Source organism: Puntigrus tetrazona, unplaced genomic scaffold (assembly GCF_018831695.1).
Source record: "Puntigrus tetrazona isolate hp1 unplaced genomic scaffold, ASM1883169v1 S000000798, whole genome shotgun sequence".
In the NCBI taxonomy this organism is placed as follows: domain Eukaryota; kingdom Metazoa; phylum Chordata; class Actinopteri; order Cypriniformes; family Cyprinidae; genus Puntigrus; species Puntigrus tetrazona.
In genome coordinates, this window is record NW_025048402.1 from 202,447 (window position 1) to 226,195 (window position 23,749).

General features: G+C 41.4%; 1 protein-coding gene across 2 annotated transcripts; it reads right to left on the reverse strand.

The window, feature by feature from the left end:
- Positions 1–946: 946 nt before the first annotated feature.
- On the reverse strand, positions 947–21,823 carry LOC122335507. Of its 2 annotated transcripts, XM_043233399.1 has the most exons (11): positions 21,693–21,821; positions 21,581–21,602; positions 11,281–11,406; positions 8,866–8,990; positions 8,456–8,579; positions 8,050–8,195; positions 7,668–7,745; positions 4,892–4,958; positions 4,730–4,804; positions 3,362–3,634; positions 947–1,843 (listed from the first exon to the last, which is right to left on the reverse strand). In XM_043233399.1, the coding sequence occupies exons 1-11, from the start codon at positions 21,777–21,779 to the stop codon at positions 1,530–1,532; spliced, it is 1,437 nt and encodes a 478-aa protein (XP_043089334.1). In that variant the 5' UTR covers positions 21,780–21,821; the 3' UTR covers positions 947–1,529. The 2 variants fall into 2 exon arrangements, with proteins under 2 accessions (XP_043089334.1, XP_043089335.1); XM_043233400.1 differs by lacking the exon at positions 21,581–21,602 and having other exon boundaries at positions 21,693–21,823.
- Between the last annotated feature and the right edge of the window lie 1,926 nt (positions 21,824–23,749).

Below are 23,749 nucleotides of genomic sequence, written 5' to 3' on the forward strand. Positions count from 1 at the left end.
CCGGTGGTTTCCTCTGCCCACGCTGAGAGACATCAGGAGCCGGTGCAGAGGTGTTGTGTGTGCTGTCTAAACATCATGGCGCTGTAGTTCTACATTAAACTTGCTGCTGACTTTGGATGATCCAATTCAACCACACTACTAACTAAAATTACTCTTACATTTGACAAAATTACAACATTTTAATATTAAAAGCTATTAAGCAAGCCCATTGTAGATTAGAAAAAGTAACGCTGAAAAAACATAAAGCATAACTTTCCATAAACAATTAAGTAAATGAGTTACTTTTTAGGGAATAACGCAGTATCCTTATGCATTACTTTATAGTGCTTTTATAAGTCAGTATTATAAGGGCAGAAAAGTAATAGTAGTTATTAAGATTGATGTGATTTAGAATTAGTAAAATGTGTTTCAGGGGAAAAAATCAAACTGCATAATAATTATGCACGCACTGTGAAAGTAAATTTCTCCAAACTGACACTGTCAAGTCACTTCAGAAGAGCTGAATAGATCCAGAATCCAAAGGTGACACATGTTTGCAGAAGTGCTGTGGTTAGGCACCTGACCTTTAGCCTGCAGTGGTCTGTCTGCAGGTTATGTGATGTTTTATTTGAGTAGGCAGACCATCATTAGCTTCGTCTATTTCAGTGAATGCTTCCATAGCTCCGCTCAAGCTTTTCTTTATTAAACCACGAAGAGATGAAGTTCTGCAACAATTGTGCCTTACCTTTTATCAATATATGTGCAGGAGATCATGTTTGCAGAAGAGTTTAGAGTCCACACATCACACTAAACAAAGCAGAGGTCACTGCAAACTCAGAACGCAATTAAAAGTTTTCATTCTTTGATTATATTTTGTCAGTCAGTCCCCTATCTCATGGAATTCGTGCAATAACAGCAAATTATTGATTTAATTTACCAAATACGTAAGTCACAGATACAGATCTTATTTTAATTTAAAATGCATTGGCATATTATTTAATAAATGTATATTATGTAAGAACAAGTTCAGAAACATTTGTCACATTGTGAGCTTTTATAAGACAGATCCTTTTTAAGCAAATTAACATTTGAAAAGAAATGGCAATCCCATCTCATTTCACCCCAACTCGTGAAGTAACTTACTGAAAAAAAGAGAAAACTCACAAAGTAATACATTGAGAAAAAGCAGTATATACGTTCATCAATAAAACTCTAAGTAAATGGCAAGCAGCAGAACTTATTTGTCTATATACTCAAAAATGCCAATTTTCAATGACAGAATATAACCAGCTCCGTTCCAGAAGTGCTACCATACCAAAACAAACCCACCTTAACCAGCTATTTATGGTCTTCTGGTTTATTTGAACATAACAGGCACATAGAACTGAAGCCTGAAGCAAGAAGACTGTATCTTTATCTATATCTTTAGAAATAATAAACATATGGAAAAATAAACACAAAGTCACTTATTTTTACAAGTGATGAGGATTTGTGTCCAGGCTATTGGATTCAGCCAGAATGACATGCACAGGACTGGATGTCTGTGTTTGTTACAGCTGCTCCAAGGCTTGCTTGCAGAAGTAGGTCCTGAAGCATCTTGGCTGTGCTGGGCTCTGGACCGGTTCACTCAGCTGCCTGTGGAGCTTCTTGAAGTCTCTCGGCAGAACGAACATCCTGCAGCCTCTGAGCTCGGTCTGTATGCTCTTCTCATTGTGGTCCAGGATGATGACCCAGAACTTGTCTAGGACACGCGGATCATGAGCAGTGCTAGTAACTAGGTTGAGGGCCAGGGCAAAAAGATTGCTGGCAGACGCTGAGACAGCATCATCAGGCAGGGCAGGAAATAGTTTGGATTTAAGGTCATCTGCAAAGAGAAGTTTTAAAAGAAAAAAAAAGTTTATTTTATAGTCCACTTTAAAACTGTTGAGTAATTATGATTTAAAAATCTGCTAACACTTTAATTGGATGGTTTCTCCAGTGCATGTCCAAGTAGCAGTCTAATACACTAATCCGAGCTGCTGTAGTTTATATTGTTGAAAAGTTAACTGAGCATCCCCAACTTGTTACTGATATAATCGCAGTGACTTAAATACAGACAGTACAGACATTGCAGCTGCACTGGGGCCCATAAGTTGGGGGGCCTGCAGCAACCACCATGCTTGCCGCAGTGATCCTGTGCTCCCCTCCCGGGCCTTGTAGGTACTCGTCAGCCCTGTTCGGCAGTACCTATGCAGCCTGTGCACTTTCATCAAGTCAAGGCACTGAAGGACCTGCACTGGGGTGGTCATGACCCAGAACTTCTGAAAGAACTTTGTATCACGACGGACCTTGTGCCACGAGCAACGAAGGTCATGGCACGGTCTCTGGGTCGTGCGATGACCACTATGGTGGTCCAGGAACGCCATCTGGGGCTGTGTCTGGCCAACATGCGCGAGGTAGACAAGACACGTTTCTTGAATGCCCCATGTCCCAGACCGGCCTCTTCGGCGATGTGGTGGAGAACTTTGCCCAGCAGTTCTTTAGTGCCCAGAAGCAGACTGAGGCGATTAGACAACATCCTGCCTTGGCGAGCAGCTGCTGCCTCCAGTCGACGAATCGTGCCTACAGTTTGGGCCCCTGGATTCCCAGATAACACTGAGGCCACGGCCTGGCTACATGCCCAATGTTCCCACTACCCCATTCAGAGACCAGGTGGTGAACCTTCAAGCGCTGCTCCTGGAGGAGGCAGTCCCAGCCCTAGCGTTGCTTTGTCCCGTCCGAGCACTAAGATGCTACGTTGACAGGACACAAAGCTTCAGGACCTCAGACCAGCTCTTTGTTTGTCAAAGAGGCCAGCAGAAGAGGAATGCCATCTCCAAGCATAGGATGGCCCACTGGATAGTGGATGCTATTACCCTGGCCTACCGAGCACAGGGTGTGCCCTGCCCCCTCAGGTTGCGAGCACACTCAACAAGAAGTGTTGTTTCATCTTGGGCATTGGCTCATGGTGCCAAATATTTGTAGAGCTGTGGGCTGGGCAACCCCTAACACATTCGCTAGATTCTATAGTCTACGTGTGGAACCGGTATCCTTCTGTGTTCTCAAAACGGGTAGAAGTACTGAGAGGTCCGGTTTCGGGTCGGCTTGTTAAACCACTCCAGAGAGTCCATACAATAGACCCTGTCGAGCTCCTCCATTCCCATCGGCAGCCACATGTTGATGATTCCGTGAGAACGGGTGCCATGTAAAGTACCCAAAAAGGACTTTATGTGTGTATTTCCACACACTCTTAGTGGTAAGATAAAATGTTTTACATAAGATAAAAGGGCCCTGAGGTGGTAAAAATAAATTGTGTTACTGATTCTTGAGGATGAGCCAAATGTTAAAAAAATAACTTAGTTACCAGTTTGTGTATGTGGAGGTGGTGAGATGATGAGGACTCTGTCGGCGAGGTCTGCCTTAGAGTTGAACCAGCGAAGAGGTCCTTGTTCTGCTAGATGTCCTCTCTCCCACACATCAATGATGACACTTACATTGCCACTGCTCTGCAGACGTTCAGCCAGCAGCATCACAGAGCGCTGGAACACACCGTCTACCGCAGGATACACAAGCAGCACTCGCACGGACCCAGCTCTCCTTGAGCCACGAGCCCGCTGGAAGAAAACCAGAGAGCTATCTATGGGCGAAACACAAGTGATTGTGAAGCAAAATCAATCAGAGCTATTGAACACACATTGGCCATAGCTATTTCAACCATTTGGACTGTCCTGAAGAAGAAAGAAGCCACTGGTGTACTAATTAACAGACCTCAAACAGGAAGTAAAAATATATCTTTATTTACTTTATTTATAATAGAAAATTCAGAATTGAATCCATTCAAATTGATTTATTGTACAAGAAGTCACGTTTCATGGCAGCTCTTTATTGATTGTCAAATACGCAATTTATTTTATGCAAAATGCAGGATATAAGCATTTTGGGTTTCTTCACACAATATTCCGAGCATCGTATTACAGTGTATAGCCTCAAGGATTCTTGCCAAAAATAAACAAGAAACCATTCAAATTAGCATATAGGACAATGCACACTTATGTAAATAGTTTCTTAAGAGGAAATTTTTTTTGTGCCTGTAAAAGTCTATTTATTATTGTTGTTATGATTAATATTATTTTAAGGACTCTGTGTGTTGTCATTCAGAGAAAATCAATTAAGAAAAGAACTGAGAAAATATTTACAGATGACTGTAATTTACTGTATGCCAAATATAAAGCTGAAAATAATGTTCTGTTGTTAAACATGGTCTGAAAATCTACTGAGAGTCTGGAAAAGCATGGAATTTTGTCACACAGGACACGTTTTAACCTGCTGTATGTATTATGATGTTATGTATATTTGAATTTTAATAGGTTTTTATGTTGTCTTAGCCATTTTATTCCTCTTAAACATATTTATGTATATAAGTCTTTAAGAGACTCTGCCTGTGATGTGACTGATCAAAATCTGCCGGTGATCACCGTTTACGTTTTATTCAGACTTACCTTTCCAGATACAAGCACTTTGAAGACAGATACAGGAACATCACTTGGACTGTATATACACTGCTGGACACTTTTAGGACATTTTTTGGGGGGACTATCAACACACTGGATTTCTTATGGACTGTTTTATGGAAAGGTGCAAAGGACTACATACTTAGCTATTCTAGTTTATTGTGTTGTTTCCATGCGAATATTGTAAATACACATTTGAAATCCTTTTCTTTTTTACTTACAGATGATGCAGCAACAGAGAATCACAAAGAGAAGGGCCAGCACACATCCAACACTGATGTCCAGGTAAGATCTCTCTAGAAAAAAACATCCCGAGAGTAAGCACAGAGTAGTTCTGAACAGAGCAGCGAGTGAAGAGAGAAGATGAATTACAGGATACTCACTCGGACAGACCACTTTTAGGCTGTTCTTCCGAAGAGAAGCTCGACAGTGTTCAAAGTGAGACGTTATCTGTCATTATGTAACACCAGACCAATGTTAGTACAATCCTTCTTTATTGCTATATCTATCATATATTTTTGTTGTTTTTCTCAGTTTTGGATTAGTTTGCATTTAGACAATAAGCTTTGAAATGATCTTTAATCCACTGTCATTTATGAACACATATGAATTCGGGCATCTTTTCTGGAATCAGATATTTTAATATTCATATTTTGCTTGTTTAAAATAAGAATTAGATATTAGTATTAATGACTCGCTCGATTGTTCAATTGTTCATAAGCAATACATTGGTAAAAATGTTTTTAAGAATAAAAAAAGGCAACCTTTAATAATATTTCATATGAAAGAAAGCTTGTTTTTCAGTTTCATAAGGTTTGTGAAAGTACAGTTGTGTCCCTGGTCACTGATCGGATAGCTAATCCAATCTTGAAAAGACCAGGTGTAAATTCCCTCCAAAACGCATTCGACTTCCAGAGGAAAAGTGTAAAAGCATCTGGTTGTTGAAAGCACACATGCAAATTTTACTCCTAAGATGCAAAAATAATGAACGTGTGCTGGCGTGTTGTAGGCTGTATGGCAGGGATCACAAAGGTCGGTCCTGGAGTGCCAGAGTCCTGCAGAGTTTAGCTCCAACCCCAATCAAACACATTTGAAGCACTAGGTATACTTAAAACTTCCAGGCAGGTGTGTTAACGCAAGGTGTAGCGACACGCATTGATGCAGACGATGCTTTTGGAATTCGTTGAGGTGAACACAGTAAAATGAAAAATTTGCAAAGGAATTGAAGCTCGGATTTCTATCCATTTCTAACAGTGATGACGAGCCAATGATGGAGTTGACATTTAATGTATTTTGATCGTATTTTTGTGGTTTTCAAGTTTTTTTAATTACACTGAACAAAATTATATGCGCAACACTTTTGTTTTTCATGAGCTGAATTCAAAGATGTAAGACTTTTTCTATGTACACAAAAGGCCTACTTCTCTCAACAAATCTGTCTAAATTTGTGTGAGTGAGCACTTCTCTTTTGCTGAGGTAATCCATCCACCTCACAGCTGTGGCATATCAAGACGCTGGTTAGACAGCATGATTATTGCACAAGTGGGCCTTAGACTGGCCACATTGACCACCATTTGGCTCAAGCAGTGCAACACATCTCCTTCGCAAATAGTTGATCAAGTTCTTGATTGAGACCTGTGCAATGTTGGTCCACTCCTCTTCAATGGGTGTGATCCAGAATGATCCAGAGCATCCCAAACATGCTCAGTGGGGTGACATGTCCGGTGAGTATGCTGGCCATGTAATGTGTGATGTCTTCAGCTTCCAGGAATTGTGTACAGATCCTTGCGACATGAGCTGATGGTCATGGACGAATGACACAACAATGGGCCTCAGGATCTCGTCACGGTATCTCTGGGCATGCACACTGCCATCAATAAATTGCACCTGTTATTTGGTCCATAACATATACCTGCTGATATGAAAAACCCTTTCTGGATGGCTTATGGTAGAGAAATGAAAAGAGAAGCAAAAGGAGAAGTGCTGACTAAGGCCGGGCATACACTGTGTGATAACTTTGCATTTAACATGAGACTTCAGCAAGGTGTCAGCTCTATAACTAGAGCCCATACCCTACCCGCCCCTTGATTTGGACATGACTATAGCATTTTTTGGGGGGTTCAGGGACCTATGGCGATTGTTATTAAGGTGATGTTCTGAAGACAGCTCGGAAAGAGCAGGTTCTGGCTGAGCAAGCACAGGTGAACACAAGTGAGTACTCAGGAGAAATGGGTACAGGAGACTGGAGTCCCAGGAGATGAGGGAGAGCTGGATGGAGGCTCTGGGGTGAGGAGAGGAGCTACAAAATCAGGGGCAATAGCCTCATCCATTTCCACAAAATACTTCGATTCTGTTATCTGCGATGTTCTTGGTTTATATTGTTAAGCAAGGAGGATGTACTGATGACGATGTGAGTTGGTAATAAGATGGAAATGGAATTACATGCATACAACGGTGCTGTACGTTACGCATTGGGAAGTCATGAAATTACCAAAAATTACCAATACGTTACGTAACTGTTATGTTGTGTATGCATTTTGTGTGTATGTGTTTATACTGGCTATATCGGCCATAAGAGATTTTTATTTAAGAAAATAAATTAAGACAATACTCAATATGATTTCATCACCTCTGAGATGCTACTAATGCAGCAACAGAGCTCAGTATCACGTGCTGTAGCTTAATGAATTGGCTGGATTTTAAAAAAAAATCACAGGAACGCTCATGCAGTTTGCAAATTGTGATAGCCTATGCATTGGCTGGTTTTAAACTGAAATACATAATTTTGAAACATCAAAGAAAACAGATCATTTGCGTTCCAATAATATGTCAAAATAAAATAAATTAAAATACTTAAATGTGAATCTTTCACAAAAAATACTGACTGTTTGTTGTGTTTGTGTTAATACAGTCATTTTATTTGATAGTCAAAATGATTCAGGTTTTGGTCACCACTGATTTTTCACCTCTGTCAGATGAATATGATTATGATTTTTGATATATTTTTTGTGGAATTGTTGATCACATGTGAAAGTGTAATCAGTCTGCTAACATGAGAATGTCTTTAAATAATGTAATGCTGTTAAAAAATAAAGATAAAATTATATTACACAGTAAAAATTTTTTACAAAATACATCTAAGACAAATTTTAGAGTTACCTTTATCACAAGCTCTTCACAGGGACCCATGTTTTCCATATATTCTAGTTCCACTACACATTTTGCTACTTTGCATTCCTGTAAGACAGTAAAAATATGTTTTCTCACTTATTTATTTAGTTGCTTATTGTTTGTTAATACTTAAAACAAGGTCAAATAAACTGCCAGTGCTATATATAATCACTATACACTTGTATTAAACATAAATTCTCAGAAATCAAGTCTTAATACTTTATGCAGTGTGGCTTCTCGTGCAAATTTATTAAAATTTGTAAATATTTCATGTAAAGTATTCCTTATAGTTCGGCCTTTATCTGTGCAGTGTTACAGTGTTGATTTGAATTAATTTTAGCATGAAATAAAATATTGAGGAGACACATACCGCTCCCTTCGTGACAGTTTTTAGTGGATGTGTTCCGTTACTCAGCTGGATGACGTATCTGTCCGCCACAGGGCTTGTTTTGAAGCTCACCATTATTTTATCCCCATGAAGCACTGAATACATTTCAGGAGTCCACACAACCTCTTCTAACGGGTCAATCAAACAGAAGGAGACCAGTCAGTCAATGAAGCATTGAAAAGTGTCCGATGAAACCTCTGGCGGTGATTATTAAATGGGTTTGGGTATATTTCAAGAAGTCCTTGTAGATCTCGAATGAAACTTTGAACACAGCAAGCAGAAGCTCAAATATTTGGTGGCATTCTTTATCTGTCTCTAGTAAGACATCAAACAAAAAAAAAGTATCGCCACATACAAGAAAGAAGATGGAATCAGTTGCTATTCTAACCCATTTGAACTTTCTTTCCATATTCCTTTCCTTGTTCTGATGGAGTTGGAAGATTATAGGCTGTTACATCATAACTAGTTGATGGACAAACAGGTACATTCGGCACAGTGAAATTGAACCATAACTGTCAAACAAGAAAAAAAAAAATAGATTAGGACACAGAACCAATTACGGAAGACAGAATGGTTATTTAAAATATGGTAAAACAGAAGAAACTTGAAATCAAGAAGTTAATATATGTTGGAAAAAACTGTAGTCGAACTAAAAGGACATTTAAATAATGTTGCATTAACAGTTTTTGGGAGAAAAAAAAAGAGCAGTTTTATAATTTATGATGAAAATAAATTAACTGACATTTCCAGTTTTTTTAGGCACTGATGACTAGTAGTTCAGTTCATTTCTATCCTTACCTGGTCTTGATCAATCAGGCTGATTTGTCTTGAGGTAAATGGAGGCTGGTACTGACATCTGTAATATGTCTCGCTCTCTCCGAAATAAAATATTATCCTTGTGCCAGTAAGGCTGTGAATGCTGCCTAAGAAGACAATGTTTAAATTCACACATATGTACAACTCCAAAGTGTTTAGTGAATTAATTCTTAACTACTAACATTGATGATTTATAGCCTCATTTAAAACATAGAACTTCAGAAAACAGCAAACAACCCCTTGTCATTCACATTGATTTTCCTTGCAACTAAAACAATACACAACATTAGAAGATGCCAGAAGTCCACAGTAAAAAAAAAAAAAAGCCATCTGCTAAAGTAATATTTGTAGTGTGGCATTAACTGACATGCATCTGTGTGTCTCATGTCTTCATGTCAACTAACTGTCTGATCAGACTTTTCTCTTTGCTGTGAGAGAATCATTTTTCATTTCTAATCACTTGTTAATTTTCAGCATAAAGTAATTTACTGTTCAATTTCATTACACGTTATAAAATGTCACATATCATTGCAGCCATGTGAGAATAAAATGGCTCGGTCATGACTACTCTGAAGTACTTCGATACAATCTGTGTCATTAAAAGCACTATAGAAATAAAAGTGATTGATTGATTGAGGAGTTGAGCATGGTAATGGATATGACAGTGTTAATGTATTAACATACGATATGGTGCTGTGAGTATTCAAGACATACTGCTGCACAAATAGCATACAAAATAACCTGTAGCAGATCTGTAAAGGTGGAGGCTTTGATTGGAAAGGATGCAAACAAAGAGAGAGCACAGAGATCTATCCAAATCCATGTATAACTACATTTTCAAACCTTAAGCTAATGCAAACTACAACACGCACATCTTGTACTTATTCAGAGAAATAAGTATTCTCAGTGATAGCGACGTGTAGTGCAAAATCTTACACAAATTCAGCTGTTAATGTACAAATGAAAACATGCACTCTTCTTCCATCGTGTGTTCGTAAAATTGCCAAATGTATTCTGCTCGTGATTTTGGTAATTAAAAAATGCACTGTTACAACTTTAGAGACACTTTCCTAAATTTGTGTTTGGATTGTGCAAATAAGTTCCACAGAGGAAAGAATGATGGGCCACACTGTGTCCTCCGGATCCTCCCCAGCACCCTGGCCCATTGGCTTTCCGTCTCCACCTCAGGCTCCTCCTCCACCTGCTCTGACACAGTCGGTCAACCAACCAGAGTCGGTGGCCATTCCTTCACCATGGCTCCTCTTTCTGTCAGCTCCACCATGGGCCGCCATTATAGCTGTGACCTGGGTCCTTCCTGTCTCCTCCCTGGCTCCTCCCTCCATCTGAGCCACCCTGAGACTCTATTACTATTACTACTGCTATTAGTAGTCCTCCTCTCAGGTGTCCGTCCTCCAACTAAACCTAGCTTTTGTATGGATTACACAATCAGATAAATGTTTTCTTTTTGAATTTGTTAATTCAAACTTCAAGCAAAGACAGTTCAAGCTTTCATATACGGTAAGGAGCAGTAAAGCCTTCTGTGCTGGCCTAAACATTATCAGAATCCCTGACTTAGTTTTATTTTACTTTTCCATGAATGTGTATTAATTGATCTCCATAAAATTTGCAAGATATAAAGCCACGTTTAAGTTTCTGTAGGAATATCTGAGTGTCTGTATCAAGCTCTAGTATTAAAGGGTCTCTTCCTCCAGCCACAGGCAGACCATGGCGTGTTAATGAGAGTCACAGGGGTACCTTACCACAAGCAATGCGGCGATAAAGCTGCGATAACTATTATTTTCATGTAGGATGTCACTGAAGGCCTAGGTGGGAAATGCACAGACCGCCACTGTATTGAAATTATTGAAATTATTTACAGTATGTAACCCAAGTACTTGAAAAAATTGGCCTAACTGTAATTAAATTACTAAAAAAAAAAGTAATCCCTTACTTTACTTATAAGTAATTTAATTACAGTAAGGTGTTACAGCCAACACTTATTTCTTGGCAATGAGGCCCAAACCAGCACATCCAAAGCAAGAAGGCTTTGAGTTTTTAATTTTACTTAACATTGTTTTATTTATCTGTTATATTGAAGAGACCTTTTTTTAAGGAAATTAAAAAATTGTTTGTGTTTTTTTTTGCAATTTTGTTTTTAGAAGATCAGTGTGATTGCTGAAATAAGCTCTTTCTTGGTTTCTTTGTGCTTTCTGTGCTTCCCATGGTGTAGTCAGCTGGTATATATATATATCCATCCATTTCTTATGAATTTCAGAAAGAAATATATATTCACCAATAAGAAAAGAGACAGATGTATGACTGAGAGAGCAAAATAAGAAGAAAAATCTGATTTTAAACAAAGTGCATATAATAAATGTAAGGTGTGATGTTACTTACTGTCAACATTAATGGACCATCTTATGAGGACAGAACTTTGAGTTTCATTCAGCTCCGCAGTCAGCATGTGCAAGGGTGAAGGTGTTAATTCTTGAAATTTAAACCGTTCTTCAAGTATTTCATGCTCTAAACAACAAAAAAATTAATTCTGGTGCTGTTAAATGATTAATCTAATTCAGAATAAAGGTTTTTAGATAAAACTTATTCACTAACTTCAACGTTTCCTTCAATAACTTTTTAATTTGCTGCTTATTAATAGTTAGTAAGGTAATTGTTAAGTTTAGGTATTGGGTAGGATGTACAATAAGGTCATGTAGAATAAGGCATTAATATTTTCTTAATTGCTACTAATAAACTGCTAATATTCTAGTAATATAAGTGCTAAAAAGCAACTAGTTAAGAAACCTTAAAATAAAGTGTTACCAAATTTTTGTTTACATAATGTTGGAAACACAAATGTTTCCAAGTCATTTGACCTATTTAAAGAGCATTTTCCCCTTACTGTATTAAATGCATCTTTCATAACAAATTCTTACATTTTAATATTAATTTCACGTAATATAATAAGATAATATAGTTAACAATCATATGAAATCAGTATCTACAAAATAGATTTTTCCTCTGCAGAAGAAACATCTTGAGTTACTTGACTGTAACCCTGTTCCCTGAAAAAGCAGGAATGAGGTGCTGCATTCAACGCCAATGAAAACATCTCCGTTAACACTGACACCAGGACTGCTCCGCCAAGTCTGACTGCTGGGGTGTTGGAGGATGCTCAACCAGGGTTTTCCATACATTGAACATGACTGGGAGAGAAGTTGCTCTTGAAGGGGAATTGTGCAGCAAGCGGGACACCAACCAGTCCTTACAGATTACTCAAAACATGGGAGGAAACTGGCTCAACTCAGAGATTGAATTACCACACAAAGCTCGCAGCTCTACAGATGCCAGAGAGGCACTGTGTGCCAGCACATGTGAGGCAATTCTCAGAGTGGACTGAGCCTTCACGCAAAGGGGGCACGGCTCGCCCTTAGAATGGTACTCCCAGGTGATGGCATCCACTATTCAGTGAGCCTGCTTGGAGACAGCCCTTCTTTTCTGCTGACCTTTGTAACAGACAAAGAGCTGCTCAGAGCTTCTCCCCAAGGGGAATTGCTGAACAGGAACACCGCTGGCTGTGTTGTAACACCACACAAAAAGATCATGCCTAGTGAAAGCAATCATGCAAACACTCTGTTGCCTATTATACCCGTCTGACGGGAAGTGGCTCAGGATGAGTTAGCCACTTGCAAAACTTCGTTGTCATTTTCTCTTAATCTGAGCAAATCAGGGCTCCAAGCAAGACCATTATAATAAGATATTAGACCAGCATTGAGGCGCAGCATCTTGTTCCCACTTTTCCAGGAAACAGGGCTAAAGTTAAGTAACCCAAGACGTTCCCTTATCAAAAGTTACAATTGACGCTGCGTTCAATAACGCTGATGGGAACAAGAATACCAACACGGCCACACTGGAATTGTCTGGACCCCCAGTGTTGTGTAGTGTATGCACATCAGCATCAAAGAAGTCTCAGACATGACTCTGTGATGTTGACTCGAGGACACGTGAGCCCAGAGTAGTATACTATAAAATTTGACAAAATCTGTGTGGAGAGGACCAACCTGCCGTATCGCACACTTGCTGCAAGGGTGCACCTTTTGCTAAAGTCATTGAAGATGCAACCTCTCTGGTTGAACAGGCCCTAACTCGTAGTGGAAAAATTTGACCTAGGGCAATAGCATCCCTCACCCAATTTCTAGCACTTAGAATAGTCTCTATTACATTGGCTGGAAGGCCAGAATCTCTTAATTGGTCCCCCTCAGGGCCCAGACATGATGTTGTAGTGCTCAGGCCAAGGATGAAATATTGTCCCCTGTGCCTGAAACAGAAGATCTTTCCTGATAGGAATTTAGAAGGGATATTAGATCTGACAACCACACTCTGGCCAACAAGTTCCTATCAATAAGAGACGAAAACCCTGTTGATGAACCTTCACCAGGACTCTCGGGAGCAGAGCTATTGGAGGAAAGATGCATAAAGATGTATGTTCTGAGATAGCGGTTCCACCCAAGAAAATATAGAATTGGAGCAGCCTCCCATCTTTGGGAACCAAGAAATACTGACTGTAATAGCCTGACTCTCTGTCTGGCAGAGGAAAATGTCCAACAGAGTCTGCAATTACTATGCCAACAGATGTGCTCGTTTGAAGGTGGAGGATGATATGCAAAATTAATTGTGGAGACTCTCTCTACAGTTTTTTGTACCAAGGAGATATATTTGGCAGTAGCTTCTACACTGCCAGTTTCTCTAAAAGTACAAGCTTTAACACATAAAATTGGCAGAAGATAATGATGTTCTTAAAATTGGCAGGAGGTGAACAAACACATAACATTTTGCTGGAAAACGCTGCTCGTCAAAACACCAGTGGTGATGGAGATGTAACAATAGCCTCCAGAGGGTGCCAGGAAAAGGCTGGAAAGCAAGATGGGGGGGATCAAGGAGCAAAGACTTTATCCTTGATGCCCGTAAGGTTGAGCCACAAGTGCCTCTCCATGGAAACCATGGCTAATGGGCACTCATGACATAATCAAATGATGTCACCTAACCGAGGTTATATAGTTTTGCGTGTTTGACACACATGCTTCAGCAACCGTTCAAACAAAGAACGTTCTCATTAGCGTTACTGAATGCAGTATCTAGAGCAGGGCTCCTCAAATCATGCCCTGGAGGTCCAATCCACTGAAGAGTTTAGCTCCAACCCTGATAAAACTCACCTACCTGTGATTTTCTAATGATCCTGAAGACACTGATTAGCATGTTCAGGTGTGTTTGAATAGGATTAGAGCTAAACTCTGCATGAAAATAGAACTCAAGGTCCAGATTTGAGGATCACTGATTTAAAGTAACTTTTGATAATGTAACTGGGTGAGCTTGGTGACTGTGATCCCGCCCCCCACATAAGCTCATAATCTCAGGGTCTACATATCTTGCACCTCAACGCACTACTGTAATGACTGGTCGAAGACAGGTGGATCCATATGCGACTGAGTTTATTTGTGGTCGGGCAGGCAGGGTCAAACAGGAGCAAACGATCATACACAAGGGGAATCCAAAAGACGTAAACAATAACAGGCAGAAGGTCGGTAGGCAGGCAGATATCAATCACAGGAACAAAGAAGATCTAGGTCGGCAACAGGTAATCAAAACACAAGGATAAACACTCAGAATTGTTGTAGAGACAAACAAGACTTCGCAAAGAGTGAAGGTGAGGCAGTTCCTTATAAAGGGTGAAGGAAATGAGGAACACCTGGCAGCACTAATCAGCCCAAGGCACGGGGTTGTGGGAAACTGAGTCTTAGAGCGATCAGTACTCAGGTGAGGGCTCCCTCCGGTGGTGGTCGGAGAGAGCCACAGAGGTGCTGTTCGTAACAGAGCCCCCCCCCCTGCGAGCGGCTCCGGAAGCGAGGGGTGATCCGAGGTCTTCCACGGGGTCTGGGAGCAGGTTTGTCGGGGTGGTCCTGGTGAAAGGTGGCAATGAGTGCGGGATCGAGAATGTCTCGAGCAGGTATCCAAGACCTTTCTTCGGGTCCATAGCCCTCCCAGTCTATTAAGTACTGCAGCTCCCTGCCTCGGCGTCGTGAATCCAGGATTTCCCGAACCTGGTAGGCCTCCTCGCCATCGATGATTAGGGGAGGGGCGTCCTCGGCAGCGACCTCATCCTGGTCCCTCTCTCCTCCCGGGCCACCGGCGGGTTTAAGCAGTGAGACATGGAAAGTAGAAGCAATACGGTAATTAGCAGGGAGATCTAGACGGTAAGAAACTGGTGAGACTTGCGCAATGATTTTGAAAGGACCCACGTACCTTGGGCTTAACTTCTTGCAGGGTAGCCGAAGGCGGAGGTCCCGGGTCGATAGCCAAACCCAGTCGCCAGGTGAGTACTCCGGCCCCTCTCGGTGATGGCGGTCGGCTTGTTCTTGGAACCTTCTGACTGCTCCTCGGAGATGAACGTGAGCAGAATTCCAAACTTCCTCACTCCTTTGCATCCATGAGTTGATTGCGGGTAGTGCTGAGGGTTCTCCAGACCAGGGAAATAGTGGAGGTTGAAAGCCCAGTACGCATTGAAAAGGAGTCAGCCCGGTAGATTGCTTTCTCAGTGAGTTCTGCGCATACTCAGCCCAGACGAGATAGCGGCTCCAATCGTGTTGATTGTCTTGACAGTAATTCTGCAGAAATTGAGACAGTTCTTGATTCATGCGTTCAGCTTGACCATTGGATTGGGGGTGATAGCCTGACGTTAGACTCACATTAATGTTAAGTTGAGAACAGAAGGCTGGCCAGACTCGAGAGGTGAACTGTGGGCCACGGTCAGATACAATGTCTTCGGGTAAGCCATAGAAGCGGAACACTTGCTGTAAAAGCACCTCAGCAGTTTCCCAGGCTGTGGGTAATTTCGGCAAAGGTATGAACCTGCAAGACTTCGAAAACCGGTCAACTACCGTGAGCACTGTGGTGAAGGAATTGGAGACCGGTAGATCAAAAAGTTAATGGCAATGTGAGACCATGGTCTTTCTGGTATGGGTAGAGGTTGTAGGAGTCCTGCTGGGCGTTGATGAGAGGTTTTAGAGATGTTGCATGTTTGGCACTGTTGAACGAAGTGGATGGTGTCCGAGCGTATGGTTGGATGGTCCGGCACTGGGGTTATCATGAACCCAATGGAGAACTCTTGGTCTTAACACTTGAGGCACATAAGTTCGGTTGGGCGGGCATGCTGGAGGAGCTGGTTCAGAAAGTTGTGCCTCAGAGATCTCAGTCATGATGTCCCACTGGACTGGAGCCACAATACGAGCCGACGGTAGAATGGGGTCTCTAGAGAATTCGCAGGGGGTGTTCTTGAACTGCCTGGATAGGGCATCTGCCTTAGTGTTCTTAGAGCCTTAGAGCCTTAGAGTTCTTGGGCGATATGTAACCTTAAAATCAAATCGGGAGAAAAAGAGAGACCATTTAGCTTGTCGTGAGTTTAAACGTTTAGCGGACTGGATGTATTCAAGGTTTCTGTGGTCGGTCAGGATAGTGAACGAAAATTTTGCCCCCTCCAGCCAGTGCCACCACTCCTCAAGAGCGGATTTCATCGCGAGGAGCTCTCTATCCCCCACATCGTAGTTGCGCTTAGCTGAGTTAAGCTTACAAGAAAAGTAGGCACATGGGTAAAGTTTTGCTGGGTGCCCGTGACGTTGCGACAGAATGGCTCCAATACCTATATTCGATGCATCAACCTCAACTATAAACTCCCGGTTGGGGTCTGGGTGATGGAGTATCGGAAGTGAGGGGAGCAGCAACGAGACTAAAATTGCGAATGAATCTTCGATAGAAATTAGAGAAGCCCAGAAATCGCTGTAACTCCTTGACTGTGGAGGGGCGCGGCCACTCCACGACTGCTTTGACCTTGTGCTCGTCCATCGTTACCCCCTCCGCACTGATGATGTACCCTAGGTAAGTCACTTGGGTCTTGTGGAATTCGCATTTCTGAAGCTTGGCGTAAAGTTGATTATCTATTAGGCGTTGGAGAACTGACCTGACGTGAGTGACATGAGTGTAGTATTATTCCTTTATTTAATTATGATAATTATGAATTATCACTTGAATTCGCTCTTAATTCAAGTTTGGGGAATTGGATCTTAAAAGATTCACGTTAGTATGCAATTCAAATATACCTTTAAATCACCTAATACGTCCAGCGTTTTAGGGCAATTTAAATGTATGTTACCAATATGAATTTACTCTGTGATCAGCAAAATAAATCAATTGGACTTTACTCTTTTATCTGATTTTAGCTTTACCTCGAGCAGGTAGCAACGGATCTGGGCATGGGTTTAACTTTCCGGTCACATAACACACAAACGAGAATTCGTAATAATTTATTAAACAGTACCTACTAATTGACAAGACTACACTGAGAAGACTAAACATACACACACACACACACACACACACACACACATTCACGGGTTGGAAGGGAAAATGGATAATTGTCTGTCCAAAGTCTGTTAGCTAGTTCTGAGATCGCACTAAGAGCACCAACAAAGCAAAGTTAGGGTTTAGCTTTGCTTATATGTGTCTGCGCCGATTCAGTAAAGAGATGAAAAGGTAGTTTTACCACTCGGCTTGTCTGGGGAAATCCCGGCGTGCTGATTGGTCAGGCTCGTCCGTGGGATGACGTGGTCGGGCTTTCCCGGGCCGTTTGAATGAAGTCTCTCTCGCTTGGTGGTTCGCTTTGGATGAACCTGGTTGGTTACGGAAAGGGCAGTGAGTGTCCGTGGAGTGATGTAACGGAGCAGACCGGAGTCGAGGGTATCGGGTCGTTCTCATTCGAAGTCTTCTGACTTCTCCAAGTTCCGAAGTTTCTCCGTTTCCTTGGCGATTCCTGCAGCGACCCGAATTCCCCTGCGACTCCCGGTGGTTCCGAAGAAGTTCTTCTCGACTCGACTCGACTCGATGAGGGAGCTCTGTTCCTGCGTTTTGAGGTGCAAGTTTTGGGCTGTGCCCTGGGCAGTTGTCCAATCCCGAGGTCGAAGGGGCGTGTCCACGCCTGCTTTCGACTCTGGTTTTGTGCATACTTTATCCCAGTTAGAACTGACATTCTGCACTTCTGTTTCTTATCGAAAGTTTATAAATAGGATACACTGTTGTGCATTTTAACAAACACACCTATTCATTCACCACGATATTGGAAACATCATCAGCTTCAACTTGACACCAAACATGCATTATCTAGCGCTTATGGAACGCTATCTGTTAGCGGATTATTAGAAGATTACACAACGGTTTCTACATACATCCCAAAACATTTATTGAACAGTCATTTGCAAATGAACCTATATTTGTTTGAAAGGAAGGCATTTAGATTGTTCATTTAGTAGTTTTATGTGTGTCCTGGCAGTTCCTTTGTTGTAGCGAAAAGGAAAAGGCGCGCTTTTAAGGAATGTGTGTTGGGACAGAGCGAACCTCCTTGGGGGGGGTTGAAAGTGTAAGGTTGTCCTGAACACACGTTGATTCACGGCGGGAGTCTCATCACCTTTTGACTTGGTGGCTTGGTAGAACTGGTCCCAGGTCAGTGCGCCGAACGGGTTATCGGGCTGTCGACCAGATGTTGGATTTCAATCATCCCAATCTTGACGTGGGTACGTTCGGATTGGCCGAGCTCACTGCAGCGACAGTCTCTGGAAAATGTTTGGCAGACTTTGTGGCGCTCTGCATCGCTCTGCGGATCATCTTGATTGCCTTTATGGTCCGGGGTGCGGAGGATGCGCGGTTTTTACGACCTGGTTCTAGAGCGATTCCCCCTTTTATGGTTCGTGTCTGTTCATCCAGGCCCCACATGAGCATCGAGGCTATCGGAGTAAACAAGGATGTCATCCATGTAAACAATGAGGAATTGATTTAACATGTCTCTAAACACCTCATTCACAAAGGCCTGGAAGACTGATGGACTGTTCGCGAGCCCGAACGGCATAAAGAGGTATTCTTAGTGCCTGGATGTTGTAGAAAAGGCTGTCTTCCACTCATCTCCCTCTCTAATACGGATTAGATTATAGGCGTTTCGGAGATCTAGCTTCGTAAAAAACTTGGCTCTGCGGAGTTGTTCCAAGGAGGCTGGTACTAGTGGCAGCGGGTAGCGGTATTTAACTGTGACCTCATTCAGACTGCAATAATCAATACAGGGCCGAAGGCTACCATCCTTCTTCTTGACAAAGAAAAACCCCGCGGATGCTGGTGAAGTAGAGGGGCGGATGAATCCCTTGGCGAGTTCTTCCTCGATGTACGATTTCATAGCCTCTGATTCTGGTTGTGAAAGGGGGAAAACATGGCCTCGTTGAGGAGTGCGTCCAGGTATAAGGTCAATGGCACAATCATACGGACGGTGAGGTGGTAGTTGAGTTGCACCTCTTTCACTGAATGCTATGGCTAGATCTTGATATTCACCAGGAAGTTCAGGTGGAACGGTGACCTTTTCTTCAGAGGGAGGTGGCTTGGAAGGAGACTGATGTACGGGATTGTTCAGGCAATGCTTGTGACAGTTTGATGACCAATGTGTTATTTGATGATCGGCCCAAGATATGGTGGGATTGTGAATCTCGAGCCAGGGTAGTCCAAGGACGATGCAATGTTTGGGAGATAGGATTACAAACAGGCGAATAGATTCAGAATGAAGGGGGCTTGCTTGTAGTATTAGGGTTTCTGTGACCGATGAGACATTTCCAGGTCAGAGTGGGCACCCATCTAGCACCGCCACTGCTACGTGAGGTTCACATAGAACGAGAGAGATTCCATTAGATTCAGCAAAAGTTTTATCGATAAAATTGCCGGCTGCTCCTGAATCAATGAGGGCAATGGCCGTGATCCATGTCCGTTTCACCTTTAGTTGGACATGGATCTCAAAAGAATCAGAATGAGTTTGAGATCTTACCGATGCGGCTTGATGGCGCTGAGGACGTGTGGGGCAAGAAATGCGGAAGTGCCCTGCCTGACCACAGTAGAGACACAAGCGTTCACACACTCTTTGATTCCGCTCCTCGGAGTCTAAGTGGGCTGAACTGATCTGCATGGGCTCTGGTGCCATTGATCGAACAGGGCTTTGAACGGGGAAACTCACATAGTTGCCGTGCCGCGCTCTGAGAATATTATCCAGCTTGATAGCGATCTCCATGAACTCCTCAAGCGATCTGCCCTGATCACGACAAGCCAGTTCCTTTTGTAGATCCGTGTTCAAGCCTTTTCGATACATCAGCTTTAGAGGTGATTCACCCCAACCTGATTGGGCGGCAAGCGTGCGAAAGGTGAGAATATAATCAGCTGCGGTGCTGGTACCTTGAGAGAGGGCGAGCAGCTGTTCACCGGGTTCTTTCCCTCCGGCTACATGTTCGAAGACCCCCCTGAATTCATGCAAAAACTCATTGTAAGAGGGAAAAGACATTCGACGGCCCTCCCAGGTGGCTGTGGCCCATTTGAGCGCTCTCCCAGTGAGCAGGGAACAGATCAAAGCAACCTTGCTATTTTCTGTGGGGTATAAACTGGGTTGTTGGCTAATAAACAAAGAGCATTGTAACAAAAACCCCTTACATTTTGCGGATGATCCGTCGAATTTGTCGGGCAGACTGAGACGCGGATTGAGGTTTGGTTGAGGCGGAGTCACGGTTGGTTGAACTGGTTGAGCGGTTTGAGTGGCATGTTGGCCTGGATTCCCAGTAGCGAGAGTTAACGTGTGGATCGATCTCACCAGTTCCTCCGTTAAAGTGGTGAGCTTCAGAAGTTGATGCTGGTGCGTGGCGAGTATAGAGGCTTGGGACGAGACTTCGGACATCAACTGATACATTTCCGCTTGATCCGGTGGTGGCGAAGTCTTCTGTAATGACTGGTCGAAGACAGGTGGATCCATATGCGACTGAGTTTATTCGTGGTCGGGCAGGCAGGGTCAAACAGGAGCAAACGATCATACACAAGGGGAATCCAAAAGCAGGCAGGGTCGGGTAGGCAGGCAGATCAAACAGGAACAAAGAAGATCATACACAAGGGGAATCAAAAAGACTTCGCAGACGTTCCTTAAAAGTATGTTGTATGTTGTACATAGAGCATATTTGACAATAAAGTTGACTTGAAACTTGAAACTTGGTGTTAATATAAATATGTCACATGTTGGACTCTGTCGTTGTTGGTTTTTTTTTTTTGATGTCCCACGTGCTCTGTGACCTACTTTCTGTTTATTGTCTAATTGTTTTCAGCCTGTGTAGTTATTTAGTAATTTCCTATATACCCCTGGGCATTTAGCTCCTGTTTGTTTGAGTCTTCATCGTAATTAAGTGTGGTTGTATCCTGCCTGCCTGCCTGCCTGTAGCAGGGTTATTTGCTCCTTTGTGTAAGATTAAACTTTTAGGAGTATATTCGTTGAGAATATAAATATTTTAATATAAATACATGTGTATATACTGTATATATATATATATATATATATATATATATATATATATATATATATATATATATATATATATATACATACATACATACATACAATATACATATAAAAAACTGTGGTGAACGATATTTCACACAAAGTGCTCATAGGTACATATTTTCACGAGACCAGGTTGCATAATAAATATTCACAATACACATTATGTAAACAAAAATGTAATCACAATTAATCATTTTAACAGCATTGATAGATATAAATGAACAAATGACAAAAAGAAAGATGTACACTTACCAGCCTCATTACATGTGGCAATCTTTGAATATCAAGAGAGCCATATTTTAGAAAAACTCAGATCAAATGATTTTTATAGAATGTTTCTGCTATGAAATGACAGTGTACTTACAATACTGAGAGAACTGCTATCTGAAGTCATCCACAGGATTAAAAAGAAAAAAGCAACAGTTTTCCTCACGCAGTGTAGACGTTCCATGATCTGAACAGAGCACAAATCTCTGTTAAAGTGAGCCGTGTTTCTTTTTTATGTCTTCTTAAACAGGAAATGCCACAAACCACAAGAGCATTATGAGCCACTCACAGTTCCTGTGCTGAAGTCTGTGACAAAAACACTCCTCACAAACACTCATCAATGATATTTATTCCTCATTAGTGATTGATTGATTGATTGTCCAGAAAATGCATCAGATCAATGTTTTGCACTGACACTATCAGATTATAGAAATTTAGAAATAACATTGTAATGGACAGCCCATCTGCCACTCCCTCTTCAGGCCATCAGAGAGATATTTCCCCCAAATTTTACCTGGCTACTTAAGCACCCCTCAGAGTCTAGCTGGTTGGGCAGTCTTGTATTGCTTTGGTGAACATTTCTGAGCATTATGTCCCCTTTTGTTGGACTGATTTCTGATTTGACTTTGCCTGCTTCCCGTTTTCCTGTTGTTTGCTGCCTTCCTATTGAGCTGGGTACGTCTACGGTCCATTTCTCCTGGATTATCGCCTGCCCTGACCCTTGCAAGTATAATCTCGCCTCGCCAAATATCTGCTCTGTCTTTTGACCGCGATATTGCCTGTCCCTGTTATCTGCCTGTTTAGTGCTCTGTTCTGCGAACAGATTGAATTACCCTTAATAAAGCTGCAAATGGATCCCAGCCTCAATGAATATTTATTACAAATATATCAAATTAATGTAAATTTCATTTCAAGTTACCTATGTGGAAAAAGAAGTTAGCTTAATTGCGATAAGTATAAAGTATACTTCTTTTTAAAAAGTGCACATACAGATTTAAATTAAAGGCCATTTAAGTGTACTTAAAGAGTACACTTTAATGACAATGGTTCTTAACATACTTAAGTGCACATATTATATTTGTAAATATATTTAGTCTATTATATACGCTATGTAAAAACATTTTCTTATACAGTACATTCCAATAAAACGTACAGAATTTTTCATCACCAGTTCTTGCACAATGAACTGTATGTTTGATTCGACAAAATATTTGACATACAGTGTCATGATGTCACAAGCACAAGGTGAGTAACGTGTTCAAGCAGTGTTAACTTCAGAAGAAGGCAGTAGGTAAGTTCAAGTTCACAGTAATTTCCAAGACCAGTAAAGCACACTTTCCTTAAACCAGGCTTGCGTTTAATCCATAGGTAATCACATTCCACCTCCCTCTGGAATGGTCATGAAGCTTTTGACTGGAGATGCATTGTGGAAATACAGACCAGTACTAGGCAGTTAATTCTCAACACATAGAGACTCTTTCGCCTAGATATCACACTATAGAGACTGTATCTGTTCCTCGAATTAGAATACGCAAAGAACATCCAAACCAAATTAAAAGCAATAATTTAATTAATGCTCAACTAATAAAAACTACCTATAATACAAAGAAGTAAATGATCAAACTTGGCTTGCTGAATATTAGATCATTTCCACGAAAACACTTTGTATAAATTATTTGATAAACAATCAGAACCAAGATATGCTCTGTTTGACAGAATTCATTAGTTTAAAAATGAATCTACCTCCCAAAATTACTGCTATAAAAATGAGCCACGTTTAAAAGGTGAAGGGGGAGGTGTTGCTACAATTTATAACAATATTCTCAGTACTTCTCAGAGGGCAGGCTTTAAGTATATTGAGTTAGTACTGGCCGCAGATAAAGTCTTAATTGTTGGCGATTTTAATGTCCATCTTGATAATGAAAAAGACGCAGTAAGATTAGCTTTCTTAGACATTCTGAACTCTGTTGGGGTTAGACAACACGTCACATGGAATGGATGTTAATATGGATGAAGTTCTGCAGCAAAGTGATGATATTTCAGATCACTATCTAGTCTTGTTCGAACTCTGCATAGCTAAACCTGTAAACTCTGCACCTTATTACAAGTATGGTAGAACCATCACTTCCACCACAAAAGAAAGTTTTCTAAGTA

Bases quoted from the DNA above. Each gene is read 5' to 3' on its own strand.
- LOC122335507 (XM_043233399.1), bottom strand. From the start codon at position 21,779: ATGGAACGTCTACACTGCGTGAGGAAAACTGTTGCTTTTTTCTTTTTA. The intron at 8,580-8,865 runs GTAAGGATAGAA...CTTGTTTGACAG, and splicing joins GCCTGATTGATCAAGACCAG to TTATGGTTCAATTTCACTGT. The intron at 1,844-3,361 runs GTAACTAAGTTA...TTCTCTTTGCAG, and splicing joins ACCTCCACATACACAAACTG to ATGACCTTAAATCCAAACTA.